Below are 14764 nucleotides of genomic sequence, written 5' to 3' on the forward strand. Positions count from 1 at the left end.
TGTTGCTTTGAATAGGTTTACTGTAGCTGATATTAAGCAAAATGGAGGCGGGAAAGGGCGCAAAACAATGTAATAACGGAAATGTAAGCCAAATCTGACATGAGTCGGAATGGAAAACGAATCGATTAACGATTAAAAGAAATAGTAATAAAATACTAGTAAAAATAACTGATATCTATAGTGTCAAAAAATAGTATATCAAGGTATTTTTAAAATGGGTTATCTATAAGTTTTCCTTTTTCTATTTTTTTCCCGTCGACGTACAATTCAGTAGGTGATTCTGCTCGCTGTCAAATCTCGTAAAACGAGGTTTTAATGTTTATATTGTTTTCCGTTCTGTTTAACTTCAGTTCATCAAAACGTTTGTTCCTCTTATGTTGTTTCAGTAAGCTAAGTGTATGTTGGCGAAGTAGCTCTTGTTGTTCTGACGCGGCCGACAGTGGTATTGTTTTTGTTGTTTTGTATTCTGCTTATTTCTTCGAGGTCCGTGATCTCGTATTGAGTCTTCATCTTTTCAACGTATCGAGAAAGGAATTGGCGTTGTTGCTTCAGCTGAGTCAGCTCTTCGTGCAGGCGGCTTTCTTCCTGCGTGGCTGAGAGAGCCATCCATTGTGTAGCGGGGCCTTTGAGTTCTTTGGCAAGCGTTTCTTTCCTTTCTCGCAGAGTTTTTAAGATCATTGAAAGGTTTGCAGCTTCAGAGGATTTTTTTTGGTAGTCCATTCTTAAAGCGTCATTTCTATTGGTCCTGCGAGCGTTTTCTTCATATAAGGGTTTTAATTGGGACTGCAGCGAATTTAGCTTAGCTTTCTTTTCTTCTATTTTGCTATCTAAGCTATTTGAGGACAGTAACTCTTCGAGTTCATTTTTTCGCGCGTTTAACATATCAAATTTCTCTGTAAGTCTTTGGAGCTCATCTTGTGTCCTTTGTACCCTCTTTTCTGAATCAGTAAGGGGCGTTTTGTCCTCATTCAAGGCTCGATAAGCGTTCTCTGCTTCGAATATCACCCCATCTAAGGCGTTTAGCTTTTCTGTTTCATCCATCCGTTTCTCTAAAATATGGGATTGTTTGAGCTGATGTTCCCTCTGGCAGGCTTCAAGTCTTGTTACTATTAATTTCTTCAACTTCGCTTGATAACATTTGGTGTCAAATTCTCCATGATGTTGTGGTAATGTGTAATCCGTGTGTTGCAAGTTCATTAAAATGGACCTCTGTAGCAGAGACTCAACGATATCAGCTGTACAATTATCCTGGGAGAGCTGGGTGTCTGCCAACGCCATTGAAATATTCCCCGAGGAGAGCAAGCTAGCCACAAACTCCTTCAACCTACATGTGCTTATTCCTTCGTAGTCTTTGTAATTGTTTCTATGTCTTATAAAGTGCGCTAACGCTTCATGAAGATCATCCTGCCCATAATCAAATTTATGTTGTGTTGCTAACATGAAATGCTCGGGGGAATTTTGCACAAGTAGTTTGATTAGCGGTACACTTTTTGGCCCATTCCTAACATTGTATACCGAAGGAAGCATCTCATTGAGCATTGGATCAAAGCTTATTATTATATCCAGATCATAATTTTCAAACAAGTCCTCACAGTGAGTCAAATGTGTAGCAGTGGCCAAAAATAACCAGTCCTTATCCTCAATATAGGAATCGCGGTTACGCAGATTTGACAATAAAGAAAATTTCTTGCTGTGTTGGTAATCATAGTCATCTTTTAAACCAGCAACGTTAGTGGATGATATACCAGCACGAGAAGATAATTTACCTTCAACGCTAGACGGCGAGTTGTCCTTGTAAACCGTATTATAGTTGTTGTTTGTACCATCCCCGCCTGCGTTTGTTCGTGTACCCACCTTCACAGCATACTGATGCTTCTCATCAAATAAACTAGTGCCAGATAATCGCTTAAGTTTCACTAATTTCCCCAACATAAATCCCTCTATTAGGTCCAATTCCTTCACCGAATGAGAAATAACCGCCAACTGCAAAGGTCTATCGCGATTATCTCTGCATAAGATCAACTCCACCAACTGGTCCAGGATTTTAAACTTATCGCTTGTAGATATAAGCTCCTGACCAGGTTCCATCAACAGAAATTTTCTAGGCATATAGTGATCAACAAGTAAGCATGGATGATTGGCGACAGCCCGGATATTCTGCAGTAAAAGCATGTTCATTTGCGTTGGCGTCAATGCAGCCATGGTCAGCTCCATTTTCTCATCAACCCCATTCCGTTCATATCCTCCCTTTAATAACCTTTCAACAGCTTCTGGACTATATTCTTCAAGGAAGCTCTCCGCATGCATGCAGATTAAAATTTCAATTAAGTCCTTTTGTAATTCCGTAAGTCCCACCGGCATATAATACACTTGAGAACCACTGTCATGTAAATTCATTGAATATCACCACTCAGCTATCCTTATCACACTTTATAAACTTAACCCTTCTTATGTTTATTTAAACAGAGGACGACCATTGTTTTTTGATGCTACAATAAAACCAGGTTCGTTGAACTGAATTTCGATAGGATATCAACTAACAGGAAGACTAAACGGCCATACACATCACGACACACGAAGTTTGGGCAGCTAGATACAACATGTAGAGGTGTTTAGAGGCTATATGATGGTTAATACAGTGTCACTAGGGCTGAATTGGTGTTGTGCGATATAGTTATAACGTTCTTTTGGATAGTCTTTATAAGTAGCCAATGAGCATTCGAAACTAGGCAAGTTTTGGCACATCTAAAGGCCCACTTCAGAGAAGACATATTTACCTGCAATCTCGTAATGAGGGTGTGGTTGTACGCTGGTATGTGCCTTCTGCTAAGTTCTAGTTCTTGTGTCATTAGATCTTATTTGCGTTAAGTACCGGCTGAGTAGGACCAAAATGCCTCGTGGCTTCCTCTATCGACCTATATAATGGGAGGCACATGTTTCATCGAGTAGTTCCCTATCCCTCGGGTTATAATTAAACCCAATTGTGACACATCTTTCCAATGGTGCTTTGGTTCCTCCGAAACAACTTTCCCAAGGGCCGGACTGTGAGGGTCCAGATATGAAACAGATCACTTTTTATAGAGGGAGAACCACTATATGCCATCATACCGAATCTTCTCGCAATAAAACAATTACTGTTTATCTTTCCGGTGTATTCCTCAGATTTTCACCCTGAAATAATAGCTTCCAATTATGAGAGTCAAACACTATCTTCAGAAAAGCACACGCGGTTTATATCGTGCATGTGTGTCTTGATCAAATGCGAAGTGTCTCGTATTTTAAGATCAAGTTTCTATGATCAGAAACAAACAGATCAGGGCTAGTAATCAACTCAGATTTGCAGGGCACCAGTCGTAATCATAGTTGATAGTGAGATTCGGCAAAAAGTTTCCCTCATTTCCAGTAATACAATAGCCTTTGGAAACATGTACCTCAAGATATTCAGTTTTCCAACTCCGCAATGACTATATCTATTATAAAAGAAATTGTAACGAGTGAAATGAAAATGCCTGAATGGAATAAAGTAGGACAGTTCAGCTAAACTTTTTCCTGAACTTGCTGTATAGCATGTGTGGGGTAGTGACTCTTTACAAAAATGAACAGGCCTATCCACCATTAACTTTACATCAGTTTATTCGGAAAACAAAAGCACACCTATCACAAGCATGTAGCCCTTTAATCAAATGTTCCTTGTTGAGTAGAGAATATATGGAGGTGATCTTTTAGCCCCTTTCTTTCCATTGTTTGTTGCAGCGCTTATCCGGGCAGAACAGAGGGGTTCGTGCCATACGTGTACTATATCATGATAGCAGAAGCAATGAAACCGATCTTTCCGCTGAACTATTACTGAAGAGGGTTTCTTATGACTTCAGAAACTTCAGAAACTTCAGAGGAGCCCAAATTCAACAAATATGGAGACATATGATTGAATAAGTACTTGGCAGAGTATTAGTTTCTGTAAAACCTTGAAATTATCAAAAATCACTATTAACGTTGATATTTTTAGCGTTTAAAAATTTTGTACTTTACGAGCGAAGTAACAGTAAGTAGTATCTTTAGATAAGTAAGTAGCATTGTATTTATCTTCCCGGGACGAGGTATTGTATCGCCGTTCAGGTATTTTAAGATGTCAAAGACAGTTGGTGCTTCTAGGTTTAGGACTGCAAAATGGCTTCAAAAGGCAGGTTATGCACCTCAGGTGTATGTGTTCCGAAATTTAGAATCCGGGCAGGTCATATATTCTCAACTACCTCACTTTACGCAGAGACAGATTGATGCAAACTTTTACAGACCAAATTGGGAGAACAAGAAGCCTTCAACTAGGCGTGATATTTGGAAATGCATGGCAGTTGTGGATTTGCCAGATTATGCATCAACCGTCAAATTATATCAGAACCTGTGTCGTCTAAGGTACTTAAGAGAAGTTCCTGAGAGGTCTACTGCCGAGTCGATGAGGAAGAGAGATGAATTCGGTCATATTTGGTATTCTTCCCAATATAGGCCCACATATACCCAGGAAGCGGTTGCAGATCTAAGAGAAAGCTTGACGAAATGCAAGTCGCAAAACATAACCATTCACTGGGAAGATCCATGGAGAATGGGGGACCTCAACAAGCATTGGACTCCTGTCCTTCCATCTGTCAAACACGAAGTTATTAACCGCGTAGGCAATATTGCAAGAGAAGAGAGCGTAATTTTGAAACAACTTGGTGAAAGAGCCAGAATCGCTTTCGCTGAAGCTTCCGCTCAGAAGACATCCCCCAAAAACGTTAATATTTAAACCAACACAGTCAAATAATAACAGCAGATGCCACACAACGCTTTCCGCCATTGGTTATCCCTCGCGCTGAATATGACGTTGAACCCACCAGTTCGTGAACATCGTTAAATCACCCCTTCCCCCGCCAACATGTGTCATGTAAATATAAGATAAACACCCTCTACACGATATATAGCAAGTATTCAATCCTGATACAATTGAGCTATCTTTTCTTGTCTTGAGATAAGCCAAAGTCATCGGTTAAATATTTATGTGTATATATGGTTCATCACGGTGGCTACGACCGTATCTGGGTAATCCGTATTGGGGCCATATATAGTTAATGTCAAAAGAGTATTAGGAATAACCTATAAAGGTTTATTATCTTGAGTATAAATAGCATTTCCAGTGGCTAACTAACTCCATTGTATTTCAGGGTTGGCCATTCGTATACAGCGCTGCTAAAAAGGTTTGCCTACTTTAATCGAGAGAGGGAAGATAGAGAAAAATACAAGGAAGATTTGTCAGAACGGAGAAGAATCCCTGCCTGAGCCTTGATCTAGGCGAACGGTATTTGCAAGCCACTTTCTTCACTCTTTGATCGACTTAGGTAACTTAATGTTACATTTTTAGGTGTAATACGAAACCGTTTCTTTTTTCGAGTGATTGAAGAAACATTTATTATATCGACGGCTTATGAATTCCATAATTCATCAAAATAAAAATATATTCAATATAGATGAACAAAGTAGGGTTATTTTGTAGGACTTTTATTTCAGGATTGGGTTGGGATTTGAGTGCGGATTTGCTTTTTCTGTTAAGTATTGGGGTTGATTATAATGTCTAACTCTACATCAACAGCAATATTGTTGGGTTATACAAATAGTTTTAAAATGTTAAACATGTCATATATGGATTCGCGAGTTCCACCTACAGTGTCTATAAAGAGCAAAAAACCGCTATTTAGTGGCATTACAGATGGTACTCTTTCTTTATTGGCTCCTGTTGCAGCATATTGGTTGTTTTCGGGTTTATTCCATCTCATCGATACTTTTAAGTTGGCAGAAAAATATCGTATACATCCAAGTAAGGAGGTTGAATCACGTAATAAGGTTAGCAGGTTAGGAGTTCTTGTCCAGGTGTTAATACAACACGTAATACAAACGGTGACGGGTTTAGTGATGGTATATTTTGATCCAGAGCCAGTCACTGGATTTGAAAATTATCAGCTCTGGAGTTGGAGACAAGCGCTCCCTAAATGGATACCTAACTACGTTATTTACCTTGGTTATCAATATGGTATTTCGCTGTTAAAGCTACTTATTGGGTTCTTCATAATTGATAGTTGGCAATTTTGGTTACATTACACTATGCACATGAATAAAACCTTATACAAGAAATTCCATGCTCATCATCACAGATTATATGTCCCATACGCTTACGGTGCACTATATAATAACCCAATGGAGGGTTTCTTTTTGGATACCCTAGGGTCCGGTATAGCAGCTATGGTGACTCGTTTAACGCATGTTGAACAGACGATTTTGTATACATTTGCTACGATGAAGACAGTGGATGATCACTGCGGTTACGCTTTACCATGGGATCCTTTCCAATGGTTATTCCCAAATAACGCAGTGTACCACGACATACATCACCAGAGCTTCGGAATTAAAAGCAATTTTTCTCAACCTTTCTTTACACTCTGGGATACAATTTGTAATACTAAATTTCCGCAATTCAAAGAATATGAGAAGAAACAAAGAAGAGTGACTGTTGACAGGTATAAACGGTTTTTATCAGAAAGAGAGTTCGATCGCCAAAAGAAGCTCAAGCTATTGTCAAAAAAGATGAGCTGACTTTTTTCTACATGGTTTTGCATTCTTTGGTAAAGAATATTTTCTTGATTAAGAATATATTAACAAAAAAAAGTTTAATGTTTTAAAATAGTTATTTGTTTTTGATTTTTGTGTTACGTTTTTCAACTAATTTGTGGCATACATATTGAAATTCAGCTTAATTATTTAGATGAGATGATGACCCTGATTGGTACTTTCATTCCAGTGTTCTTTTACGTAGTCAAATTCGAGAGCTATCCAATTCTAATAGGGATGTTGTAGCTGAAAAAAAAGGTTACGTTGCTGGATTTTTATTATACTATAGGAATGTAGTTATATAAATGAACGAGAAGAGATGTCACTATATTATAGGGTCATTGCCAAAATATGGCGGAATCATAGAAGTTAGGTGCATCAAAAGAGAAAGAATCGGTTTCAATAATATGTTGAGTATCGCCTTTCATTATTGGTCTAACTATCAATGGTTGTAAATCTGAAGTTCATGATGTTATTGTTACTAGCTCTCATATATAATGAGAGAGCGTGGTTTCTAAAAGTGTTCTCCTAATTTAATAGTCTAGAGAGATTCCTTCAACACTTGATTCAACTTGTTGATCTTGGAGATAATACTTAGATCCACAGTTCTGTCGGCAACTTCTAGAATCAAACCACCCTGAATTTCCGGCTTCACTACATTCTGTAACTTCAATGTTTTGCCGCTACCAACAAGAGAAGATTGAGCCAAAGCTCTCTCAACCCTTTTAAATAACTTGCTGTCCATAGGTTGAGCAGTAGTCACAACAGCCTGCATTAGACCATTATGAGCATCCGTCAACTTACCAAATTGTATACCGATATCTTGCAACAAGCTCAACCTGTTGTTTTCTGCCAAAACTTTGACTAAGTTTTGAACAGATACATCCAAAGGAATAGTATTGATCAAAGTCCCCACAACAACGGTCCTATCTTCTGAAGATAAAGCTGGGTTAGACAACACAGTTTGCAACTTTGAATCCTTTGCAACAGTCGATGACAATGCTTCTAGTGACTTTGAGGCAGACTCAATAGAAGTGGTTTTAGAGGCAGCCGTAAACAAAGCGGATGCATATGTACCATCCAAACCGAACAATTGAATAGGTGGCTTAATTCCTGCCTTAGCGGAGGAAGCCAAAGAACGAACAAAGACTCTGCTTAACATCTTGAAGATAACAAATCTGCACAATACACCTTATAGTGAACCTTGTAATATATGTTGAAACTACTCTATTCTATATTCTATATTCTGTATGAAAAGTTTTAAAAACCATAGATCCCTACAAGCGTCCGTGCACAGCAGAATATCGGAATATCATTGGATGTTGATCACGTGAATGAAAAACGCAGTTATATAGGTACTATACGATCGAACCGAAAGTAATAGCAGTGAAAATACGCCCCCTGGTCTCGTCGATTCATTAGCTGGACAGTGCAGGACCAGGTTCTTACTATTGTAAACCGAATAACTTCTTGTCACGTGATGAATATACATGTTTTATGGAAGGGATTGATATTGCGAAGCATGTTGTATATAGAAAAAATATACAGCTTGTAAGAAGCTGTAGTGAATATAACTACTTTTAGAGGCTCTTTCTAGCCTCAGTTTTCATTTTATCAATACATACTTGTTCTTGTGTGTTTTTTGTTCGAAGACTACTATGCTTTATACAGACAAAAAAGAAATGGCTTGAAAATTTGAATGAAAAACCTGCATATGAGATGAGCATCACTTATACAACTAAAGGAGGTTTAAATCCAGTTATAAGGGTTACTTTAGACGTGGAATTTATATATCAATATGCCCAAGCCGTTTTCAGAAAAGATTTTAGAGATTTCTAATAAGTCTAAGGCTAGAGATTATGATATTGAGGATGAGGAAGCGATATTTGAGCATGAAGAAGATTTTAGCAACGAATCTTCAAGCGATGAGAATGATGAGCTAAAGAAGAAACATTACGTTGATACGGATGGTTCAAGGTTGCGCAAAGATAATGGAATTGAATTGGAAGATGAGAAGTACGAAGGTATAAAGGGGTCTAGAGGAAGTTTATTTAACGATGAAGATGAAGATGAAGGTGTTGAAAGTGGCACTGGTGATGAAGAAGAAAGCGGCGAAGAGCATGTTGATGAAAGTGACGCTTTCTCACTTCGTACAGATTCAGAAAAATCCGAGGCTGAATTATCAGACAGTGATTCTGGTGGAGAAGTTTTGTCTGATGAAGATGTTGAGGCTAGACGAGAAATGTTGACAAAACTTGTTGAGAAAGAAGCCCGCAAAGCCACTGATAAATTTTCTGAATCAATTCAGAGGGATGCATTGAAGGGTTATACTATTCTACAACAGGCTAAATTCTTTGATCATATTATTGACGCGAGGATCAAACTTCAGAAGGCTTTAAGCGCATCAAACCAACTCCCACTAACTAAAGAAACTTGGGATACTTTGTTGGATGATGAAAATAGACAGTTGCTAGCATCTAATCTTAAACTCCTTCATAAAGTTATGGATCAATGCAGAGAGCTAAGAGCTGATTTTCAAAATAAAGAACATATCAACAAAACGGAAATTAATTATACTGGTAATAACAAGAGGAGTTTTCAGGAACTCATTGAAGGATCTGAACAACTGGATGCTAGTTTAAGAGACTACCGGGGGGCTGTGTTAAATAAATGGTCTGTTAAAGTTTCTGTAGCGTCAGGACAGATGGCGCTATCCTCCTCAAAGTTTAAAGCTATCAACCAGCCAGCTGATGTTCAAGTTGAAAACCAGTTGGCAGATATGCAAAGGTTACTGAAACGTACTAGATTGAACAGAAGAAATTTGAAACCAATTGGGTTTGAAAAGGACTATGAATATGGGAGGTTAACCTTACTAAAACTTAATGAAGAAGGACGGGACGCCGACAATAACGATGAGCTTGATATCCCAAAGAACTATGATCCAAGGAAAAAGGATAGTGATCTAATTGACGTATCTGAGAATCCATATATTTTCGACGATGAGGATTTCTATCGAGTATTATTAAATGATTTGGTTGATAAAAAAATTGCAACAGCGCAGCAAGGTAACAACGGCGTTCAAATAGCCATAACATCTCGTGCACAAAACAAACTAAAAAATAATGTCGATACCAAAGCATCGAAAGGCCGTAAGCTAAACTACACTATCCAAGAAGCTATTAAAAATTATGAAGCGCCACTGAATGGTGGATTCAAGTGGTCCGATGAGCAGATAGATGAACTTTTCGCGGGGCTCCTAGGCCAAAGGGTGAACTTTAGCGAACGGGATACGTCTGAAGTGGAAGATGATGACGGAGATGTAAATGCAATCAAAAATGATAATATCCAAATATTTAGTTGAAAATCCATTGTATAAAAGTTTAAATAGACGCATTTTGCATTATCAAAAAACTACAGGCTATTTTGATATAACATGCAACCAATAACGCTATTATATGAGGGAGAACCATAATTATAAGTTTAGCCGAGATCTGGAATCGAAAAATGTAACCGATGCTACTACCGACTGTAAACACCTATGCTTGCATTGGAACTTGTCATACTTTCCAGATCGACTTCGTATTCCTCCGCTTCTCTTTTGAGAAATTCATCAACTATTACGTTCCAGTCACTTTTATAAACGTACCTAGTAAATATGACCGCCAAAGTAAAGATACCGATACCACACCCATACCATAAACCTGCAACTTCCAAATGCAATGGACCAAATGCTAACCAACCACTCAGTGGTGATGAGAAAAAATAATAGACAATAATGTTCCACATACCGCCAATGCGATGCCTACCTTGGCCTCGCAAAACTGCAGAGCTGAATACAGCGAATGAGTCAGATATTTGATTTATAGCAAGAATGTATAACACATAACAGGCTAATTTAATCACTTCTTCATCATTAGTGAATAGTTTTGCAAGAGGTTTGTTAAACAGAGCGATTACGATACAGCTGGCAATGCCGACCAGCAGTCCAACGCAATAACAAGCCTTGGTAGTAGTCTGTGCATTCTTAACCATATTCAGTCCAACATAATTTGCAACTCTTGTTGAGACAACACAACCCATGGCAAATGGGATTTGGTAGGCAATGGAGCCCACATTGGTAATAACCGTCTGTGTGGCAATGCCTTTTACACCAAAATAAGTAGACATGATAGTTAGAATTTCAAACGACAAATATTCGGCCTCTATCATAACCAAACCAGGAAATGCCAAATTCAACAAGGGTTTCCAATCTGATAAAACACGTTTAAAATGAAACCATGTATCTGTCAAAGGATACCAACACTTTTTTGTATCAGGTATAATGTAATAAGAATATAAGAATAGGGCTAACGGCATAAGCCACTGAGAGATGACGATACCTATTGGAGCACCTGCAAATCCAAAATGTTTTGTAAAGATGAAAACCAAAGTTACATTAATTGGAACAATAATACTTAAAACATATGTGCTAGCTTTGAAGTGCCCCTGTGCTTGCAGGAATCTTTTACCTGTCTCAAAAAGGATTAACCCTGGGATGCCCATAGACATAATTCGTAAGTATAATTGGACCTTTGGTAATAAATCACGTTCAGGAACTAATATGCCCAACCAAGGTGCACTAAACCACCACACAATAACGGTTGAAACCGAAAAAACCATGATCATAGCTGAACACCGGAGGAAATAAAGACCTACTTTGCTATATTTCTGAGCTCCGTATGCCTGTGAACAGAATGTATCCAATGATGTTGCTAACCCTTCGACAACAGATAACCCAGTAATATTATAAGTAGTCACAGCCAAAGAAGCACTTGCCAATTCATTTGCTGTGCATAAGTGGCCAATAATGAACAAAGAAATAACGGTCATCAAATACTCCATTAAAAATGCTAAGGCAAGAGGCAGTGAATTTATTAGTATATAAGAAACTTCTTCCCCAACAGACACAAATCCATCCTCGTTATTATCATCATCATCATCATCATCACCAAGTGTTGAAAAATTCGTAGCCAGGAAGTCAGAACTCGAAACCGACCTGCCATCACTTTCATAACCGTTTTCTATTATGGACATATAATTTGATTGATCTTCGCACGATAATGACTTTAAAATATCGTCATTATCCCTACTATTTGGTCTATTCGACATAATTTAAAGTGGAAGCTTAGCAATAATCGATAATTTAAAGCTACCTGTGGTAAGATATTGAAGTTGCTTTGTGGTAGTATATTAGTGAGGAAATGAGGCTGATTTAACTGAAAATTTTCAATGTTCGCATAATGAACAAAACGTGATGAAAGTCCAGCAACTCTTGCAACATAACCTCGAGGCCAAACGAGCTGGATGGATTTCTTATTGAGGCCAATAGATTCAAAGGAGTCTTCAGTAATTAATATTCAGCCCCAACCAGGATTTGTCGTAAAATCCAAATTGGAATTTAGTAAAAATAACTGTTTGAAGCTTAAAACCAAAACGCTTATTAACATATGTCATGATGAACAGATTCCATGCCCTGAAGTAGATTTCAACCCTAGTATTGTCTACCCTTTAATTATGAACAACAAATGGGAGATACCTATTGTTACATCGTCTGTCAGAGAAGATACAGATAAGAAAGGTAAACTATGTTATGTCTGGGACTGTTGTGTCAACTCTAAGTGCATGCAGTGGATACGTAAGGATTATCAGCTGCGGGAAATATTGGTAGAATGGTGTTTAGAATCTTGTGAACTAAGACAAGAAGTTTCCATATCAAGGGAAGTCCTTACATTTCCGAAGTTAAAATCTAAGGGCCATATTCCACCATTAGAAATACTGGTGCAAGACTTAGAACAGGATTTTAAAGAGGGAAATGAGGAAACCGTGCATGTGGGTCAAAGTAACCCAGCTTCAATACTAAAGTTAAGAGGTTATATGCAAGAACAGGAAACTCTATCTACAAGCATGAATGGAGACTCTTTACCACCATTATTCCCAAACAGCAGCACTGCTTCTAAATATAAACCACTAATTGAAGAAATTGACCTGCCAAACGTACATAGAACTCTCAATCGCGTACCTAAACGAAAAGAAATTGATTATTCAATCATAATGGGCAAGCCGAAGGACACAAGTGTTTACAAAATTAAGATAGAGATTACCTCACCTCTACAACTAAGTTCGGAATATGCATTACACTACGATCCAAGTGAAAACGCTCTACTCATATCGCACACAAGAACAGATATATACATAGCCAAAGAAATCAAGATTCCATTGCCTAACATATTTGCCACCACACCAACTATAAAATCCTTTTTCATAATGTGTGACGCGCGATTATTAATCTTTCTATGAGGTATGTGCAACCCAAAACCGTTTTAATTCATTTTCCCTATTAGTTTCCAATATACGTGAGTGGGAGTGTGTGCGAACAATGTTATTTCTTGCTTGTTTCGCGGCCGTTCCCACATACATCTGTTCTCAATTCCAAATACTTGCGGGAATGGCCCAGAAACTGACGTGGTGATTGGTTGAATTTCTCTCGAAACGAAGCCAGTTCCTTCCTATTCATGTGATGTGATATGATGTGATGATGCTGTGACGTATACATTCTTCGATCGGGATAATCAGTCATAGGTTGAAAAATAAGATATACTAAGTACTATTTAGTTGAGCCTAAGTGGATTCATACATCGTATCCAGTGCAGGTTAATCTGGAACTGTTTGTATGATCACCTATTTCAATAAATCCCATAAGAACTCAAATGTGCCATATTCTATAAATAGAGGATAAAAAGTGTTAGAGCAGCTTAGTTTAGTGTGGCGGGAATGCTAGGTTATGCCTGTGTGCAACATATTCGCTATCTGCGTACCCTAACGCTAGCTCGATTTCGTTGCTTTTCAATCCTTTGATTTTATCTAGTTCAATACTGGTGTAATTGCAACGGGCCCTGCCGACAATTTGCAGTGGAACATTGGGATCCAATTCACCATCTTTCCCCCGTTTTCCTAATTTTAAATCCACAGCTTGCAATTCGTGGAAATTACCTTCTACAGCAATCATGCCGGCAGGCAGTAGACCTGCTTTATTCTTACGAGTTAAAGCCTTGTAAGCGCCTGAATCGATAATGATTGCACCTTGGCTTACTAGACCATGCAACATCCAAAATTCCCTCTCTTTTAGATGATTTTGGTTTTCATTTGCAATGAATCTAGTATGCATCGGGACATCGTTTTCTGCCAACACGTTTAGTTCTTCTAGCTGAAGTCGTTCCAGATCATCGGCGACATCCTGAACTTCTTGAACTCTAGTTTGCATAAACGCAACAATTTTATAAATGTTAGAAGGCGTTTCACTGCTCATAATTATAGTATGGACACTGGCATTGGTAGCAAGTTCAGCCGCTATTAGCTTCGTAGACATACCACCTGTACCGACGTCAGACCCAGAACCACCAGAAGTGTTAACGCCTGGCAATCCCTTCGATAAGTCTGGAACAACTAATATTGGTTTGGCCTCAGGGTTTGTTCTCGGATTATCAGTGTAGAGACATTCAACATCCGTCAACAAAAATAGGTAATCAGCACCTGCAAGTACCGCAGTAATTGCACTCAACGTATCATTATCACCAAATTTTATCTCCCGAATTGACAAGGTATCATTCTCATTCACAATTGGCACAGTTCCCATCTGAAGGAGTTCGCGAATAGTGTTTTGGGCGTTCTTGTATTGTCCCCAATCTAATATATCATTTCTTGTAACCAGTATTTGAGCTATTCTCTGATCAAAGAACCTGAACAACGAATCCCACCGACCAATTAACCTTCCTTGTCCCACAGCTGCAACTGCTTGTAACTTCGAAAGCCGTTTTGGCTTCTTATTCAAACCCATGGTCTTCATACCAACTGCTATTCCACCAGAAGAAACTAAGATAACCTTATGGCCCATGCGCCTCAATTTAACAACAGTCTCTACAATAAGTGACATAGTTGATAGTTTGGGTTCCTTAGTAGTCTCGTCTACCAACGAGGATGAACCTAGCTTTAAAACAATTGTGAATGATTTATCCATTCCTGAAATCTGATTTCCTTAACAATATTGAAACTTTCAATAGTGTACCAACTTTATGACGCTTGCTTGAAGGTATAA

General features: G+C 38.3%; 8 protein-coding genes across 8 annotated transcripts; 4 read left to right on the forward strand and 4 right to left on the reverse strand.

Annotated features, from left to right (window-relative positions):
* Positions 1–390: 390 nt before the first annotated feature.
* On the reverse strand, positions 391–2397 carry HDA2 (Hda2p; the record flags this gene model as incomplete). Its single annotated transcript, XM_003645457.1, has 1 exon — positions 391–2397. The coding sequence occupies one exon, from the start codon at positions 2395–2397 to the stop codon at positions 391–393; it is 2007 nt and encodes a 668-aa protein (XP_003645505.1).
* Positions 2398–4126: 1729 nt separating this feature from the next.
* On the forward strand, positions 4127–4780 carry MHR1 (mitochondrial 54S ribosomal protein mL67; the record flags this gene model as incomplete). The annotated part of the gene is made up of 1 exon (XM_003645458.1): positions 4127–4780. One exon carries the CDS (start codon positions 4127–4129, stop codon positions 4778–4780), a length of 654 nt encoding a protein of 217 aa, XP_003645506.1.
* Positions 4781–5598: 818 nt separating this feature from the next.
* Positions 5599–6618, forward strand: SUR2 (sphingosine hydroxylase; the record flags this gene model as incomplete). Its single annotated transcript, XM_003645459.1, has 1 exon — positions 5599–6618. One exon carries the CDS (start codon positions 5599–5601, stop codon positions 6616–6618), a length of 1020 nt encoding a protein of 339 aa, XP_003645507.1.
* A 556-nt stretch (positions 6619–7174) lies between these two features.
* Positions 7175–7795, reverse strand: ATP5 (F1F0 ATP synthase subunit 5; the record flags this gene model as incomplete). Its single annotated transcript, XM_003645460.1, has 1 exon — positions 7175–7795. The coding sequence occupies one exon, from the start codon at positions 7793–7795 to the stop codon at positions 7175–7177; it is 621 nt and encodes a 206-aa protein (XP_003645508.1).
* A 636-nt stretch (positions 7796–8431) lies between these two features.
* Positions 8432–9994, forward strand: BFR2 (rRNA-processing protein BFR2; the record flags this gene model as incomplete). Its single annotated transcript, XM_003645461.1, has 1 exon — positions 8432–9994. One exon carries the CDS (start codon positions 8432–8434, stop codon positions 9992–9994), a length of 1563 nt encoding a protein of 520 aa, XP_003645509.1.
* Positions 9995–10152: 158 nt separating this feature from the next.
* Positions 10153–11781, reverse strand: ERC1 (Erc1p; the record flags this gene model as incomplete). Its single annotated transcript, XM_003645462.1, has 1 exon — positions 10153–11781. One exon carries the CDS (start codon positions 11779–11781, stop codon positions 10153–10155), a length of 1629 nt encoding a protein of 542 aa, XP_003645510.1.
* A 195-nt stretch (positions 11782–11976) lies between these two features.
* Positions 11977–12969, forward strand: PIH1 (Pih1p; the record flags this gene model as incomplete). The annotated part of the gene is made up of 1 exon (XM_003645463.1): positions 11977–12969. One exon carries the CDS (start codon positions 11977–11979, stop codon positions 12967–12969), a length of 993 nt encoding a protein of 330 aa, XP_003645511.1.
* A 460-nt stretch (positions 12970–13429) lies between these two features.
* Positions 13430–14686, reverse strand: PRO1 (glutamate 5-kinase; the record flags this gene model as incomplete). Its single annotated transcript, XM_003645464.1, has 1 exon — positions 13430–14686. The coding sequence occupies one exon, from the start codon at positions 14684–14686 to the stop codon at positions 13430–13432; it is 1257 nt and encodes a 418-aa protein (XP_003645512.1).
* Positions 14687–14764: the final 78 nt, after the last annotated feature.

Source organism: Eremothecium cymbalariae, chromosome 3, assembly GCF_000235365.1.
Source record: "Eremothecium cymbalariae DBVPG#7215 chromosome 3, complete sequence".
NCBI lineage: Eukaryota > Fungi > Ascomycota > Saccharomycetes > Saccharomycetales > Saccharomycetaceae > Eremothecium > Eremothecium cymbalariae.